Source organism: Sceloporus undulatus, chromosome 6 (assembly GCF_019175285.1).
Source record: "Sceloporus undulatus isolate JIND9_A2432 ecotype Alabama chromosome 6, SceUnd_v1.1, whole genome shotgun sequence".
In the NCBI taxonomy this organism is placed as follows: domain Eukaryota; kingdom Metazoa; phylum Chordata; class Lepidosauria; order Squamata; family Phrynosomatidae; genus Sceloporus; species Sceloporus undulatus.
In genome coordinates this window covers 159,539,400-159,555,806 of record NC_056527.1, presented here as the reverse complement: position 1 = coordinate 159,555,806, position 16,407 = coordinate 159,539,400, and the positions used below count along the sequence as shown (strand labels likewise).

Sequence of the window (16,407 nt, the reverse complement as noted above, 5' to 3'; positions counted from 1 at the left end):
GGGGAAAATGGGGGGGGGGGGGGAAAGAAAAAAAGAAAAAAGAAGAAAATAAATTATGGAATATTCTATTTTTGCATGATTCAGGGGAAAAATGGAAAAAAATGTTTTTTTTTCTCCTAATTTTTCCACTGGCCTTCACATCTCTATCTGGGCCCAGTGCTATTCAACATCTTTATCAGTGATTTGGATGAAAGAATAAAGAGCTTATCAAATTTGCAGATGAAACCAAATTAGGAGGAGTAGCTAATACCCCAGAGGAGAGGTTCAAAATTCAAAATTGCATTAATAGATTAGAAAGCTGGGCCAAACTGAACAAAACAGGGAGCAGCAAAAAATGAAATGCACAGATGTAGTAGGACTACCTGGCTTGACAACAAGTGAAAGGGATATAGGAGTCTAAGTAGACCACAAGTTGAACATGAGTCAACAGTGTGATGCGGCAGCTAAAAAAGCCAATGGGATTTTAGGCTACATCAATAGAAGTATAGCATCTAGATCGAGAGAAGCAATAATGCCACTCTATTTTGCTTTGGCCAGGCCCCCAACTGGAATACTGCACTTATGGTCTAATACAACTTTATGATTCTATGAATGAGATGGAAAAGACTTCTTATAGCATTGTTTATGCTATAGAACATTTCCATGGATGCATGACTTATGCCTACATTGCTAGTAGCATTGTTGCCTGGAGTAGTCAGGGAAGTATAGCCCTAAAAATAATTCTACTCTGCCCATACAATATGGAACCCCTTTACATAACACAGTTGCTTCCATCTTGACTGCTATTCTTTCATTTTATGGAATCCTAGGATTTGCATTTTAGGAAAAAGTTATTTAGAGTTCTTAGTTAGTAAATCCCAGAATCCCACAAGATGTAACCATGACAGTCTAAGTGGAATCAAAACACTATAACTGTATAATGTGAAAGGATCTGTGACCCTATCCTTGCTGGATTGAGCTTCTTCTAAATGTTTGTAGACCCACTTCTCCTTCATCTCTCCCAGGACATCATGCAGATCCCATCTTCTCAGCATCATCAAGCTCCTCCCCTACATGTCCCACATTGACAAAAATGTAAGCTTCCTTCCAGGGAAAAAAAAACCCTCTCTCTTTTTTGTCATGGTGTGTCTGTCTAAACTACAGAGGCTTATAAAATGATGTTATTTTTTCCCTTGTGATTGCCTTGTAGACCCAATGTATGTGGATCGCGTTACAATGCCTACTGTTGTCCTGGGTGGAAAACTTTACCAGGTGGAAACCAGTGCATAGTCCGTAAGTTGTTTTTTCCTCACTCTTTTTGCTAAACAGATTGCCAACTCAACCTAAAAAGAGAGAGAAAGAAAGTCTCTTTCATTCTTTCTCTCTCTCTCTCTCTCTTTAAATAAAGTATTGTACCATTCACACATCCTCTCATCTCCTCAGTCTGTGACTGATCTGCATTTTCCCATTTGCCATATGGAAGCTGTTTCAGACAGTCATCAACAGCATGCAACCAGAATAAAATGTAGTGTGTTTTTGCTGCAGAGATGGGTAGGGTGTCTCTTTACCACTGTCATTTAAATAAAACCAATATCTTACAGGCTTTAAGCACATTTACGAGAACATAACTCCCATTGACACCAGTAGAATGCCTGAATAAACATTCTTGGATGTACATAGGCTTGGTGTTGTTAGGACCTCCAACCAGTACTGAGCAGCCACTTAATTTCCCATGATGTACTTCGGTGACACCGTATTATGTGTTGGCTGCCTGATTAGTATTGACTGTCATGTAGTTGCCACTGTTAGCTTGCTGATGTAGGAAGTAGCCCATCAGTTTTCCACAAACCCTTTCAAGCCAGAGCAGATGCCCCAGATTCCATTTTGTGACCATTTTGTCCTTTGAGAAAATTGATTGCACTGCCTCAGCTTGTGAGCAAACCTCATCTGAACAAGTCTTGCCAAGGAAACCTATGATAGGTTTGCCTTTGGGTTGCTTTAAGTCGGAAGCGACTTGAAGGCACACAACAACAACAACAACTTATTAATTTGATTTAATTTCCTTGCAACTTGGACTTAAGGCAGCAACACTCAGCTGAACATACGGTGGATTTCTAGAAGTGAAAGAAATGAGGAAAAAACACCAGGCTTTGAGCTGCAGTTTCATAGTTAAAGTAAGCACTTCAAGCATGGGAACACTTACATAATGAGTGAATGGGGAAAGACAGGCCAAGGTTACCTACTTTTAATTAACCTATCACTGAGCCCATCATCTTCAAATGCCTTCCTTAACCACTGAAGCCACACATTCTGTAGTTATAACAATACAGCAAGTGATATAATTTTGTAAAGCAGCTCTGAAAAACGTTTCTCGTAAACCAAAGCAAATTTGTGTGGCGTGCATGCTTTTGCTGAACATTTTGCCTTGGCCTCTAATACAGGTTTTTAATTTATTTCCTTCAAGATAGTATTTTTTAAAAATATAATAGTTGCTTCTTTATAAATACACAAGAAAACTATAGGCAGAGGCACACGGAAAGCACAGGGACAAGGCAGATCCTTTTCTTATTAGAATTATTCACAAACTAAGTAAAATGCATCTTAGGCCTCTATACAAAAATAGAAATTAAAAAAAAATGCTCTCCCTATTGAAGATGGCCTAGTTTAGGGCCTTAATCCAGCCCTGATTACACACTTCTGTTTCAGATTTGTTGTTGTTGTTGATGATGTTGTTGTTAACTGCCCTTAAATTGATCTCAGCTCATGGCAATCCCGTGGAAGAGGCATCTCCAAGATTCCCTGTCCTCCACTGCTCTGCTTATTTCCTGTAAATTCATATCTGTGACCTCCCTAATAGAGTCCATCCATCTTGCATGCAGCCTTCCTCTCTTTCTACCTCCTTCCACCTTTCCTAGCATTATTTTTTCCCCAGTGACTCATGATATGATCGAAGGATGACAGCTTCAGTCTAGTCACCTTGATTTCTAGGGAGATTTCAAGCTTCATCTATTTTAGGACCCATTTGTATGGGGATTTTTTTTGGCTGTCCACGGTATCTTCAGCACTCTTCTCCAGCATGACATTTCAAATGAATTGATTTTCTTCCTGTCTGCTTTCTTTAACTGTCCAGCTCTCACATCCATACATGATTAGAAGGAATGCAATGGCTGGTATGATTTTAACTTTCATACACAGTTGTCTGTCTTTACATTTTAAGATCTTTTTTAGTTCTTTCATAGCTTCCCTCCCCATTCTTAGTCTTCTTATGATTTCTTGACAGCAGTCCCCAGTTTGATCAATGTTTGGTCCCAGGATGAGAACTCTTTTACTCTAATTTGTGTATTATTATTTATTATTATTTTTGTTTTCTTTATGTTCAACAATAGCCCTGCCTTTGCACTTTCTTTCCTGACCTTCCTTAGTAGTTGCTCTAGGTCTGTTTCAGATAAGTAGCAAGAAAAATCTGTTCTGGATCCCCCCTGCAAAAATGAAAACTGTTAATATTCAAGCCCTATTGGCTTGAATGGCGGTGTGCGCCTGTGGCCATGCGTCCCATTTTATCTCCCTCCATTTGCCGCTCTCTCATAAGCGAGGGCCGCAGAGCCCAAGTCCACAAAAATGGAGGGGTGATTGCATTTCTTTCTTAGAATCATAAAATCATTCTTCTCTCTCCTTCTCTTCCTATCACACATACTCCTTATTATCTCTGTATCTGCTCTTCCCCACTTACTATTGGAGGGGTCAGCTTCCTCACACTAACACTGTTTTCTCAGTGGAAGCTAATGCTGTAACCCAACCCATGCTATTAATCTGCTAAGAAAGGAATGATTAACAAGCAACCATGCACAATCAAGTGTGTTTCAATGGTCTATGCTGCAGGCTAGCTTTACATCACAGGGCTCTTCTATTGGCTACTTGAAGAAGAGGCCTGATATTTAAACTTCCAGGGTCACTGTATTAGAGACCAGGCAGTGGTTTATTCATCTCATCAGTTATTGCAGCAATCTCTCTCCCGATGCCTTGCATGACCTAGGATTTCCATAGTTAGCACCACTTCCCAGGCTTTGAGCCTCTTGTCTCCACAGGATGCAAAGTATTCCTGCTGATGGTCCTCATATTTCTCACCTTGAGAGACTTCTGATGGAGAAAGTTTCATTTGTGTTAGGTTTCCCATTTTCTTGCTATATAACTTTCTCTTTTCACCTTATCCTCTTCAGTTTCCTCTGCTTCCTGAAGTGACATGTTGCTTTCAGTTCTGATCTGCTATATCCTTTACTTCTCTGTTTTTATTTCTCCTCTTTCTCTTTCATTCTTTCTCTTTCTTTTTTAGTTCTTCTCCTTTTGAAGATCTTTCAGTCACAGTAAAAGCTAGTACAGTGGGTTGTTGATATCAGTGGGTTTGGGTTCCAGGACCCCTTGAATACCAAACTCCATGGATGCTCAGGTCCCATTATATACAATGGCATAGTAAAATGGTACCCCTTATATAAAATAGAAAAATCAAGGTTTGCTTTTTCCAATTTATATTTTTAAAAATATTTTCAAGCCATGGATGGTTGAATCCATGGATAAAGAATCTGTGGATACAGAAAGCCAACTGTATTTAGTTAATGTCATCTCCATATCTAGATCTATGCATCTATATCTCTGTATATTCCCATTCAGCATGAGCATGTATTTGTCCATTCTTCAAGTGAAATGTATGACTGTATGCTTCTTCTTGCATAAAAGCCAACCGGAATCCTATTACAACCTTCCTGGGAGCTGGAGAGAGGTGCTCCTCCAGTTTTATAGTTTTATGACTATGCAGTCAGAATCTATTATGAAGACTTCTGTAAATGTGTGGTCTGGGAAAATCTGTAAAATTTTGAAATGGATATCAGAGCTGCTTCAGAGATGAAGATGAAAATGCAGATACATCAAGCATGGCAGTTTCTACACTGCAACCTACCTGTTGTTTTACTTGAGTATAAACTTGAGGATATTGGAAATGTGATGTGGGAATTATGTGAATACATTTGGACATCACAGTAAGGCAAGTTTCTTTGAATCACCAGCTTGGCCATAGCAAGCTAGAGTACTGGTGCATGCTGCCTCCTGGCTGCCATTAAGTGGGGGAATGGATCAACAAAACCAGTCTTTCTTTCCATGTTTTGTTTGTGACAGCTCCTGCTATGTTCAGATGTGATGTTAAATTATGGAGAGAAAGCCTACGCTTTGCTGACCTTCTCCTTGCTTACAGTGGCAGTGATCAGCTACAGACCATTAGCACACTGGCTTGTTCCTAAAATTCTGGCTTCCTGTGACATATCAGGCCAGTCCATATGTAGCAGTGGGTTGTCTGTAGCTACTCATCAGGGCCTCATGGTACAGGAGTGCATGTTGCTTCTTTGAAACTTTCTTCCTCTGCTCATATCTTTTGGGATTTTTTTTTAAACAGCGATTTGTAGACATTCCTGTGGAGATGGATTTTGCTCAAGACCAAACATGTGCACATGTCCAAGTGGCCAGATTGCCCCATCCTGTGGCTCAAAATCAGGTATGTATGCCAGGGCTAGACTAGCCGTTTCTTCTTATGCGCTTGAATGGGCATGGTAGTGTGTTTTAATTTGACAGTAAATTGGTAGTTCAGACAGCTAAACATTGACTCAGTATTAATCATTTACCACAACTAAGGCAAAACCATTGAGTTGGGTTTTAGCACTTCCAGACATTCCTATAGTAACCAATATCATACAAGTTTTGGCAATAGCAGTTGGCTTACCGATCATTATATGCCTTCCAGGAGAAAAATTATTGTATACTGTCTGTAGCTCAGCTGAAAGCAGCAGGCTAGGTTATTGAGACAGAAAAGAAAGAATAGATATCGTTTCTTAGAGGTTTGTGAATACAAGGGCATGTGGTAATCCACAATTATAGATATAAAACAAATAGACAAGACAGACAGACAGGGATGGCTTTTAGTGGGTTAAATGATCTAGCTTTTTGTGTTTAGTATTAATTACAATTGAAAAGCTTTAATGGGTGATTTGGAGGCTAAACAAACTGGCCCAAAGGGCCAGCATTAGGGTGGAATTGTGGCGTGGCAGTTGCATGCCCCAAGCCCCGACTTCGCCGCTAAGCTGCTATCATACTGCCCACCTGACCAGCCAGTGGAGAGCATTGCGGCACTCAGGCGCATGGCAACTACACACTGCACACCAAGAGGAGCTCCAAAACGTGCCATCACAGAGGTGCCCTTTTTCCAGACCAAAAAGAAGCGGCATTTTGTTGCTTCTTTTTGGCCCAGAAAAATGCTGGATAAGGGCCATGACATGCAGTTGCCACAGCCCCGATCCTGTGTTCAAAGGGGAAGTGCCATGCCATCTGTTTAGGCCCATAGTGATTCTGGAATTGTTGAGTTCACAATATAGATTTGATGGTTACATCAAAGGAGTCCAGGCCAGGTCAAACATTTAATAAGTAAATTACAGTGGACCCTTGTTATACGCTAGGGTTTGGTTCCAAGATCCCCTGTGGATAACAAAATCCGTGGATGCTCAAGTCATAGCAAAATGGTGTCCCTTATAAAAAATGGAAAATCAAAGTTTGATATTTGAAATATATACTTTTTTTGAACATTTTCAAACCGTGAATGCTTGAATCCATGTATAAAAAATCCGTGTATAAGAAGGGCTGACTGTAATATTAATGCCATATGAAAAGGCTATGTGTCCATGTTCTAGAAGAGTTTATTCCTGACGTTTCGCCAGCATCTGTGGCTGGCATGTTCTCTGGCGAAACGTCAGGAATAAACTCTTCTAGAACTTAGTCACATAGCCCTGAAAAACCCACAAAAACCATTTAAACTCTTTTTTTTGGTGCACTTACATATTTATTTGGTTAGGTGCTGCCCAGTTCATGGCTGCTCTAAGGGAGGAAAGGTCACTAATTAATTTTGTATACTCTCTGCTGCCAATCTATTTAATTAGAAGATTCTGAGTTACAGGAGAAAGGGAACAAAATTCCTTTTCTGTCTTAATAACATGAGCACTGTACTGGCAGCTACAACCTCAAGTTTATTCATAACCTTTAATGTGCATAAGAACGTAAGGAGAAATTGATGGATCAGACCAAAAGAGTATCTAGTGTAGCCTTCTGTTTATCCAGCAGCCCACAGGTGTCATTGGAAGCCCTAAACAAGGATGTGAGTGCGATTGTGAGTGCAACAGCACCCTCTTAGTCACCCCAGTAACTAATTGTTTGAGGAAGCATGCTCCTTCTGATGATGGAGGCAATATAAAACCATTATCATGGCTGGTAGCCATTGATAGCCTTCTCTGTGAAACTGTCTAATCCCATTTTAAAGCTGTCCAAATTGGCAGTCATCTTCTGCCAACAAAAATGAGATTCAGGAAAAACAAGTTGTCTGTGGATGTTTTACTTTATAAGGTTGATTCACTGTAATTATTTTGGTGTAGTGGCTGTACTGATGGGGAACGGGTTGGGATTGGCAACCAGTTTTGTGAATTCTCCAACAAAAGCTGAAATTATTCCTAACTGTATCCTGCACAGAAACCACAGATTTGAAAGTGTCTAAGGATGTTATGTATTACCATATTTTCAAGTGTTTCTTATTTCAATTGTCACGACAGTCATCAAATGGGAATCTCATGTTGTATCCACTGTACCCCTGCTATGTTAAAATGGTTAATTGAGCCTTTATTACATAAAAGGAGGTTAACATATATGTATATCAACATATACCCAGGCTTTGCCAAGGGATTGCAAAGATTACTAGTCTCCTGTATGTTCTATAAAGCCAGCCCAAATAGTTGAACATGCACTCTTCTTTGGATTCGAACACGGTTGAAGGGATTCTAGTCAGAAGAGGTAAAATTTCAGAGGGAGAATCTCATTTATAAAAATACCTTTTAGATAGGAATTAATGTTCTTCCTTGCTCCATCAGACCTCTTCAGTGATTCATTGATAAAAAAGATTATGTATTTATTTATTATATAGAGTATTTATATCCTGCTCTTCAGACTCAAAGGCTCTGAGTATGGTTTACAAACTGTTAATTTCACAGTTCCCTGTCCTCGGGTTTACAATCTGAATAAAACAGGACATACAAGGAAAAGAAAATGGCAGTAGGGAAGGGCAGATACTGTTGGTTCTTCTTTCCCTTCAAAGCCAGGGAAGTGGCAATTGGAATGGAGATATGGCCTTTCATCTTCTTATGGGCCTAGGCATGGTGGGATTGTGGCAGCATCTTCTTCTATCCCTCCAAGGCCAGGGCAGTGGGAGTTGGGATGGAGGGGGAGCTTTTGATATGCCTAGGCATGATGGAAAGACGGGCTCATCCAGGATCCTTAAAGATCCTTAAATGTAATATGATATTTCCACTCCCTAATTTAAGCAACAGCCTTGACTTGCTTTAATGCTTTACATCTGTTCTTTGCTTGGACCTCCACATAATTGAGACATGTCTGGTGAAGACAGCTATGAGGGGTTTTTTTTAATTAAAAAAGATCCAGATCCTCCTCTGCATTTATTCTCTTAGACCTTACAGATGTTTTCCAGTAATTCAGTCATTCCTCAAGCATTTCAAAGAGATTGTATATGTGGGAGGTGAAGCCACCCTCTCATGAACACAAGAAGTCTTGCTGCGTTAGACCAAAGGTCCATGTTTTCCAGTATTCTGTTTCTGACACTGCCTACCCTGATGCTTTGGAGATGCCCATCAGCAGGAGGCAAAGAAGGCTGTCCATCTGTGATGTAGCCTTACAGTATTCAGGAAGGTAGTACCTCTGAACCACAGCTTGGAAAAAGTTGCTTTTGGGGACGGAATTCCTCAAACTTCAAGAACAAGTAAATATTTACTTTTAAATAATAAAGTTTGTTCATTTATTTATTTATTTATTTATTTTAACCCAACAGTATCAGAATACTACAAGCTGCTGGCTTGTGGGATAAAGTGCACCTAGGCAGTGAGGCAACACACTAGATCCCTGACAAAGAGGACAAAAGCTAACTAGCTATGAATCTAGTATTCAGAGGTATGTTGCCTCTGACTTCTGATGGCTTAATGTAGCAGCCATAGCCAATAACTGCTGTTACTATCATATGAATGTATGCAATCCTCTTTTAAAGTTAAGTTATTGTGTATTTGAACATATACTTCCTTTCTGACACACCTGTATCTTTGTGGTCTGAACTCCTTTGGTCCGTCCTGAGATCCAGACTGCAATCTTAAACCACTTACTAGTGAATAAGTCTGGTTGACTGAAAATAAATTTGAATTTTTGAAATAAGAATAAATAGGATTGCATCTTTAAGAATCTTTATGGAAGCAAATACAATTTATTCTGAAAGCTGCAGAGTTGACACTTAAGGCAGTGTCACCTTGATGCAATGTATTCTCATCTCTTAAGAATTCAAGAATTGCCTTATTTCTCAAGCATTCCCTACATTCTGTTTAATTCCTTTACCAACACTTCTGCTACTTTTTCTAGCATGGTATAAAACATCATTGCTGAAGCAATCAGTGGAAATAGCTACTTCAGTGTGCTTTATTAGACTGATGATAATAGTCTTTAACAACTCCTCTGGTTGTTGCAGTCAACAAGTGATGAGTGTGGGTGAATGGTAGGCTGTGGAGGAGGAATGGATTGCTTGTTTGCAGCATTCTCAGTCTACATGATTTCTACACTGGCCATGGAAGAAGAGAAGCCTTTTCCTCTGTGGCAAGTAGTGAGACACTGGGACAGGAATGAATTGCTTTGCAGTCAACTTTGTGCCATCCATGGAGATGGAAATCCTCTTTCCCCAGACCTAGAATGGTAACCAAATGCACTGGTAGTGAGAAAGTAAAATGGATTGCCTCTCCTCTACCAGACTGGTAGCTTTGTTATTCTGAGAGAAGAACAAAGAGAAATTAGGATTTTTTTTAAAAAAAAAACTAGACTAATAATTTTTGTGAATGTATGTATAGAGCTTGAGTAGCATTCAGATAACGGAGTTGCACAGTACTCTTTATGATAAGACAGTAATTCCTGCCCTTATAACGGAAAAACATGAGGGTTTGATGGGTCATTTCCTGTCCTCATTGTACGAATGTGTTTTTATATGTTGTACTATTTAAACATTTGGTAGGACTAAGATACGATAAGTAAATTGTCCATCCCATTTTTAAAAAATGGTTTAATATTTTCCCAAATATAGCTGGGGATTAGTTAGTTTTTGTTCTTTTTGATGAAGACTTCGAAGTACTTTGAATGTCTTCCGTGGGCTTTCACTGTGGCTCTAATGAATGGGATGGGACTATGAATCCTTTGTTGGAGATTAAGAGGAAATTCAGTGAGTGTTAGTCTGGAATGTCAGTTTTCTATATCAACAAAGGATGTGTATGTGATTAGATGATCCCTTGGGTCTCTTTCAGTCCCACCTTTCTGTGACCTGCACAAGGGATTCCTCCATGCAACTTGAGTTCTGGGTTCTGAGAATATAATGTAGGCAAAGCAAGTAGCTTTTTCTGCCTAGCCCTACTGACAGGCTTTTAATATTAGAATGACATATAGAAATGAAACAGATGGATTTTTTCCCCCACTGTGCCAGGAAAAACTTTACCTGCTAAATCTCTTTTGTCTGATATTGCTAATGACATAACAGAGGAAAGCTGGGAGTGGCTGGACGGTTATGGCTCTGATTGTAGGTTTTGGCTTATGTTCTAACCAGTTGGCACTGCCAGTTGAGGATGGACAGATTGCTCTGTTTTATGTTCCATGCCAGTTTTGAATATGTTCACTTATAAATCTGTTCCATCTTCTTTTCTGCCATTTTGTTTAAAAACGCACAAGACCTAAATTTTCGATTGAATACATTTCTCCTAACCACACATTTGTCTAAAATTGTCTATCAGTTTTTTTGGGGGGGAAATTGCAAAGTTGGGGATAGTGTGCAATTTGACATGTGTTCCCCGATGTTCCTGTTTGCTCAGGATCTGATCTTCCTGTTTGCTCATTAAGTGCAAATCGGTTGCTTTACTTAAAACTATAGGCCAAATAGAATCCTCTATCCCTGTGTCAGTTGTGCTTTGAGCTTTTAATATTTGATTCCTCTCCAGATTTCCAGTGGAATAGTTCCAGGTAGAGTGAACCTTTTCAAGTGCACTTTATTGAATGAGGCCATGTTAATTTTATAGCTTAGAGGTGTCTGGTCTGGTTGGCTGTGAATTTCTGTGCAATGCTTCCAAAGATAAAGACCTTTGCCCAGCTATTGAGATCCTAATAGCTAGCAAAGCATTGGCAGGCAGAGAATGGAAAACATATTTTCTTCCTTCAAGCTTTGATTTCCTCCCAAAGTTGGTTTGAGGGAAATTGTGTTTGTTGCTTTACCGTAATATAACAAACAATGCCTCCCCCCTCTGCATAAATGCCTCAACATGTGTTGCATACATGCAACCCCACCCAAGCCTTAACACAATTCCCCTGAAAATGATAGTCTGTCAGATAACGAAGAAATAATTTAGTTTGGAACAAGCTTTTTGAATATAATTAAGACAAATGGGTTGGGGGTGGGGAATCCATTCTAATATTGTTCATAAAACAAAGATAAAAGAGACCTTCTTAGCCTCTAGGTTTGAGAAAGTAATGTTAAAAATCCTATATTTAAGCTACTGTTAAACTTTTTTAAATCTTAGTGTATTTAAATGGTTTGGTAATAATGTGGGAATGGAAGTTAACTTTTGGCATGCTTTACTCTAATTGAAATCAGTTTGTAGTTCCTACCCCGCCTGACTGATGATCTCATTTCCTATGTGTTTTCTAATCCCTTCTGTTTTCCCAAGATTTTATAAAGCCAAGTTGGACCATACATTTTAAAGCCACTGCCCACCTTGTTCTGCTCGATTTATCTTGGTGTATATAGGTTCCACCAATTAATTAGTTTGTAGACTTACAGATATGTTGTGCACAATCTAGTTGAGGTGAAGCTGTTAAGAGGCGGTCTAGATCTAGATGTGATGTTAATTGGCAGAGATTGGTTGTTTTCAGCATTAAACACAAAATATGCACTCATGTCCATACTTCAAAAGATAGTGAAGACAGATCCTTAATATGATGGTGGTATGAGTAATCTACCATGAATTGGTGATATATCCTTCTGGCAATTTTGTTGGCAATATATTCCTGACAATGCTCCAGTATGAATTCTAATCCCTTTGGTTTTTCTAAGATTTTGTAAAGCTAAATAGGACCAGACATTTTAAAGCCACTGCCCACCTTGTTGCCACACATTATGATTTGACATAACCATGAGGAGGAAATGGAAATGTTTGCCTCCAAATTTCAATTAATTATAACATATTCTTCAGCTGTCCCAATTTGTCTGGGACAATCCTGAATAATCCTCTGTTGTCCCACTTTTTCAGATGCTGTTAAAATGTACAGGTTTCTCTCTCCTCCTCCCCATTTCCCCCTTTCTCCTTAGCTTAGTTTAATTGCTGCAAACTGAATTCAAAATGCAAAGGTACTTTGCACACAGTTAAGAGAAAAGGAGAGGGAGAACCTTCTGCATCCCAGTAGGTTCATGGAAAAGCAAACTGCTGTAACCTCCCCTAGTTTGTGTGTTCTTCCATCATGATATTGCTTAGCCACATGTGTCTAGTTTTTCATCTATAAAATGTTGAGGGACCTGCTATTGTTTGGTATGTTAACATCTCACGCTGTGATTAATTTAATTATTGAATTATACTATTACTCTTCGCATATGGTAAATCCTCCCCCCTTAAGAAAACTACTGAAAAATAGTAGTTTGAGGGTTGCATAAGAGGGTACATCTATCGATCCTGAAGAGATGGTCCACAGAAAGCAGGAGCAGCTTAAAGCATGAGGCTTGAGAATGCAGGTTTTGGAGGAGATGGGAACAGACAAAAGACTAGCGAATCAGCCTGAACCCTGAGGGCAACAGTCACTGGACAAGCATGTGAGCCGACTGCAGCAAAAAGGCTAGGGTTTGAGGTGCTATTTATACCTTAAAGCCAACCTCAATCCATTGAGGTTCCCTGGGAAACCAAAAGTTGGATTGCCTCTCAATAGAACCTGAGAAGGTTTCCAAAGTGGCAAGTTTGTTTTGCTATTTGGGAGATGAGATGGTTGGTTTTGATCAATAATGCTTCATGGACTTACCAACAGGTAGACAAGATCTGGAGTTCCCAGGAATGAGAGGGCAGGAATACACAAGAGATGAAAGGGGAAATCCCAGTCTTGTTTGATCTGGCAGAATTCATCTTTTGGCTTTCAATTTTCACCAGAAATGCAGTGTGTGTGTGTGCGCGCGTGCGCGTGCAGGGTGTGTGTGTAATGATGCTCTCCCAGCAGCTCCTCTATCTCCAAGGTTTTCCATGCTACTGGATCCACGTGTTATTCACGCTACCTGTTCCAATGCTACGTGTGCCATTGCAGCCACAGCTGCTCATGCTGGAGCCTAATGCTACATCAGCGCTATAGCTGGATTAAACAATGTTTGGAGGCTTACAGATGTGGTGCCTTTGGGGTATTTAGGCCCTATACCTGTCCAGAAAATACAGCAGTTTCTTGTGGAACATTAATTACTCTGTCATTTTGAGGACATCAACAACCATACTAGGTCTCTTTGAAAGTACAGCAATACACTAACCTGATGGTAATCTTATTTTGGGAGGAGCTTTTCATGGGTTCCTGCTGAGATGGAATCTGTTTCCTGGCTACATATTTAGAGTCTGCTCTTGTTGGCATCTGTTCACCTACAGCAAGCAAAGAACCAAAATGCTAGACTTTCCCCCCACAGTAGTGAAGAACCCAGGGTTTAAGTGTTCTTTACCACTTCATCCTTATTATTGGCATTCTGACATGCAGGCTTTTATGTTTTGCCAGCCTGTTAGATTCCACATATTGGCTACTAGTTAGTGACATTGAAATAAATGAGGTAGATAATGTTATGACTCAGAATTTGCTCTAAAGGAAGACGGTTTAGCCTAATTTCCACATCTTCAATCTAAAACAAAGCATTATGTCCCAGCACATGTCTGATCGTGAAACAACTCACATGCAATATAATGAAACATTTTGCATGTCCATTTGATAGAACCTGTAGTTAATGTTTCATAGCTCAGTGGTTCTGAATTAGTGGTAAAGGTATGACTGGTGAGACGCAGAAATAGTCTAGGTATGACACAGGTGTTTAACACTGAGCAATAGATAATATTACTGTATTTTTATTTATATATTTTGCGTTCTGTAGTTTTATAGCAATGAAAATGCTCTACAGTATTAGTTTCCCACTAAAAATGGAATTTATTAATTTGTTTCTGTTTATTCCCAGCAATTCTATTGCAATTCTTTTTGCCTTTATAGCTTACCGTAAATGATAATACTGTACTATAACAACAAACTACCTTCCCTCTGGAGGGGAAGAGTAGGATCTTTGTTTCTGTCAGAGTGGGATCCAGGTTCTTTGATCAGTAATGAAAAGTTGAGGACCGCTGCTCTAGATTATATAGTTGAGCAATGTCTTGTCTTTCTTTTCAAGTGCAACACTGCAACATCAGATGTATGAATGGCGGTACCTGTAGTGATGACCATTGCCTCTGCCAGAAGGGATACACCGGGACACACTGTGGACAGCGTAAGTAAATGTAATATAATACTGCATTCAGTTAGGGCTCAGCAGAATTGGTTTGCACCGTTTTAATGCCCAGTTGTTTAAAGATATAAGTAAGAAGTGAGGGCTTTGGATACTTTTTTGTGGTGAGGTAAATGTGGTTGAAATGCATCGTATCAATGGCAACAAGAAGAGTTTTTTCCCTAGGGATTGCTGATTTTAGTCAACCTTTCTTTCCCAGAAGTAAGCTGGATACAGTATTATGTTATTGTATAGAGGGTTTGCTAATTAATTTGGGAAGGGATAAGTAAACCAAGATGGCCCCTAGGATGAAGTGTCTTTTTGTTGCCATTGCTGTTGTGAAATTTGAAGCAGGCTAGTTTTGATCTGAAAATTCTTGCCTGTCAACATTTGGCATTAGTTAAACAATAGTTAAAATTAATTAAAATTCAGCAACAGGGAGACTAACACATCTCTCACAACAGTTTAATTATGCACAAAAACTCCCCAAACAGTTTATGCTTCAAAACCTGTGGCTTTAATATCACCTTATCAGTGCATCTGAGATAGTGGATTGATATCCAAAAAAGCGCATACTAAAATTTAAATTAGCCTGAAAGATACTGCTAGATTCCCTTTCCCTTCTCTTTTCTCCTTTTGATGCTACAACAGACTAACATGGCTATTCTTTGAAAATGAACACATCTGTTGTACTCAACAAATTCTAGGCTGCTGGTTGACTGCAGTGGAATTTTTCAAGCTATCACGTGACTTTGCAGTGGATGCCAGGAGAATTCTTTCTGACTAGAGCAATTAAAATTAGCATCACACAAATTCATAATAATTGGATATTGCTTGATGTTGCTGTTCTTGTTTTCTTAAAATTCTCAAAGACTTTGAAAGGGACCTGATGACTTAGAACTTGTTAGTTGTGGATACTATCCTGCCACATTGCATATGGAGAACAAACTTCGGTGGGATCCTTGAAGAATGTGTTGTAAGGCTCACATCAGAAACCATGCTAGCCTCACGCTAAGTTTGCAGCTTTTTGGCAGGGCATACTATAGTGAGTGTAGCCATTCAGGGTTAGATGAGGTCTTCATGCATTTCATGTAACATACACTTAACGTCAGTTGTTGTGCCATGTAGGGTCTATAGAAAACTAGAGACACTGGCTGCAAGTAAATGAATTTCTGGGCTTAAGGATGATTTGATCTTGCTTTGTGGATTACTGGTGCAAGGCCAGAATTCAAGTGGAAAGGATTACTATGGGTCCAAACAGACAAGCCAAAATAAAGCTGCTTCAGGTCATTTTGGAGGTATGCTGTTTAAATGACACACACCTCTTTAGGGGTCAGAAGCTGCGCCAAAGCTGTGCTTCAGTCCTTAGAACTCGAGCATGGCTTTGATGCAGCTTCCAGCCTCTTAGGACGCATGCAGCATTTAAACAGCATACCTCCAAAGTCACCCAAAGCAGGTTTATTTTGACCTGTCTGTTCAAGCTCTAGGTATTACATTAAGAGCTCTTTTACAATCTGTTCTCTGTATGCAGAAGGTGAAGGATTGTATCTGACTCTGATTTTTGAATGATCATAGTAACCTTTTCCATTCTTTTTCCATGGATTTTCAAGTAAAGCCATATTAGAGTTTGATGTTAGTCTCCTCTGAAATATGTGATTGCATTTATAAGTGTATTTGATAAGTAGTTCAGAGTGCTTGGCAAGGCTTGCTTGTCTGTCAGAATGAGTAAGTCTGTCAAGAGACCCGAACCATCTATATTCCAACAAGTATTTGTGCCAAGTAATGTG

General features: G+C 39.4%; 1 protein-coding gene across 3 annotated transcripts in view; it reads left to right on the top strand.

Annotated features, from left to right (window-relative positions):
* The window catches only part of FBN1 (fibrillin 1), a 186,690-nt gene that overhangs the window by 23,326 nt on the left and 146,957 nt on the right, over positions 1-16,407 (top strand). For all 3 annotated transcript variants that reach the window (XM_042474932.1, XM_042474933.1, XM_042474934.1), the window contains 3 exons: positions 1,190-1,272; positions 5,420-5,518; positions 14,528-14,623. In XM_042474932.1, the coding sequence (XP_042330866.1) occupies positions 1,190-1,272; positions 5,420-5,518; positions 14,528-14,623 (278 nt within the window). The remainder of the gene's footprint in view (positions 1-1,189; positions 1,273-5,419; positions 5,519-14,527; positions 14,624-16,407) is intronic.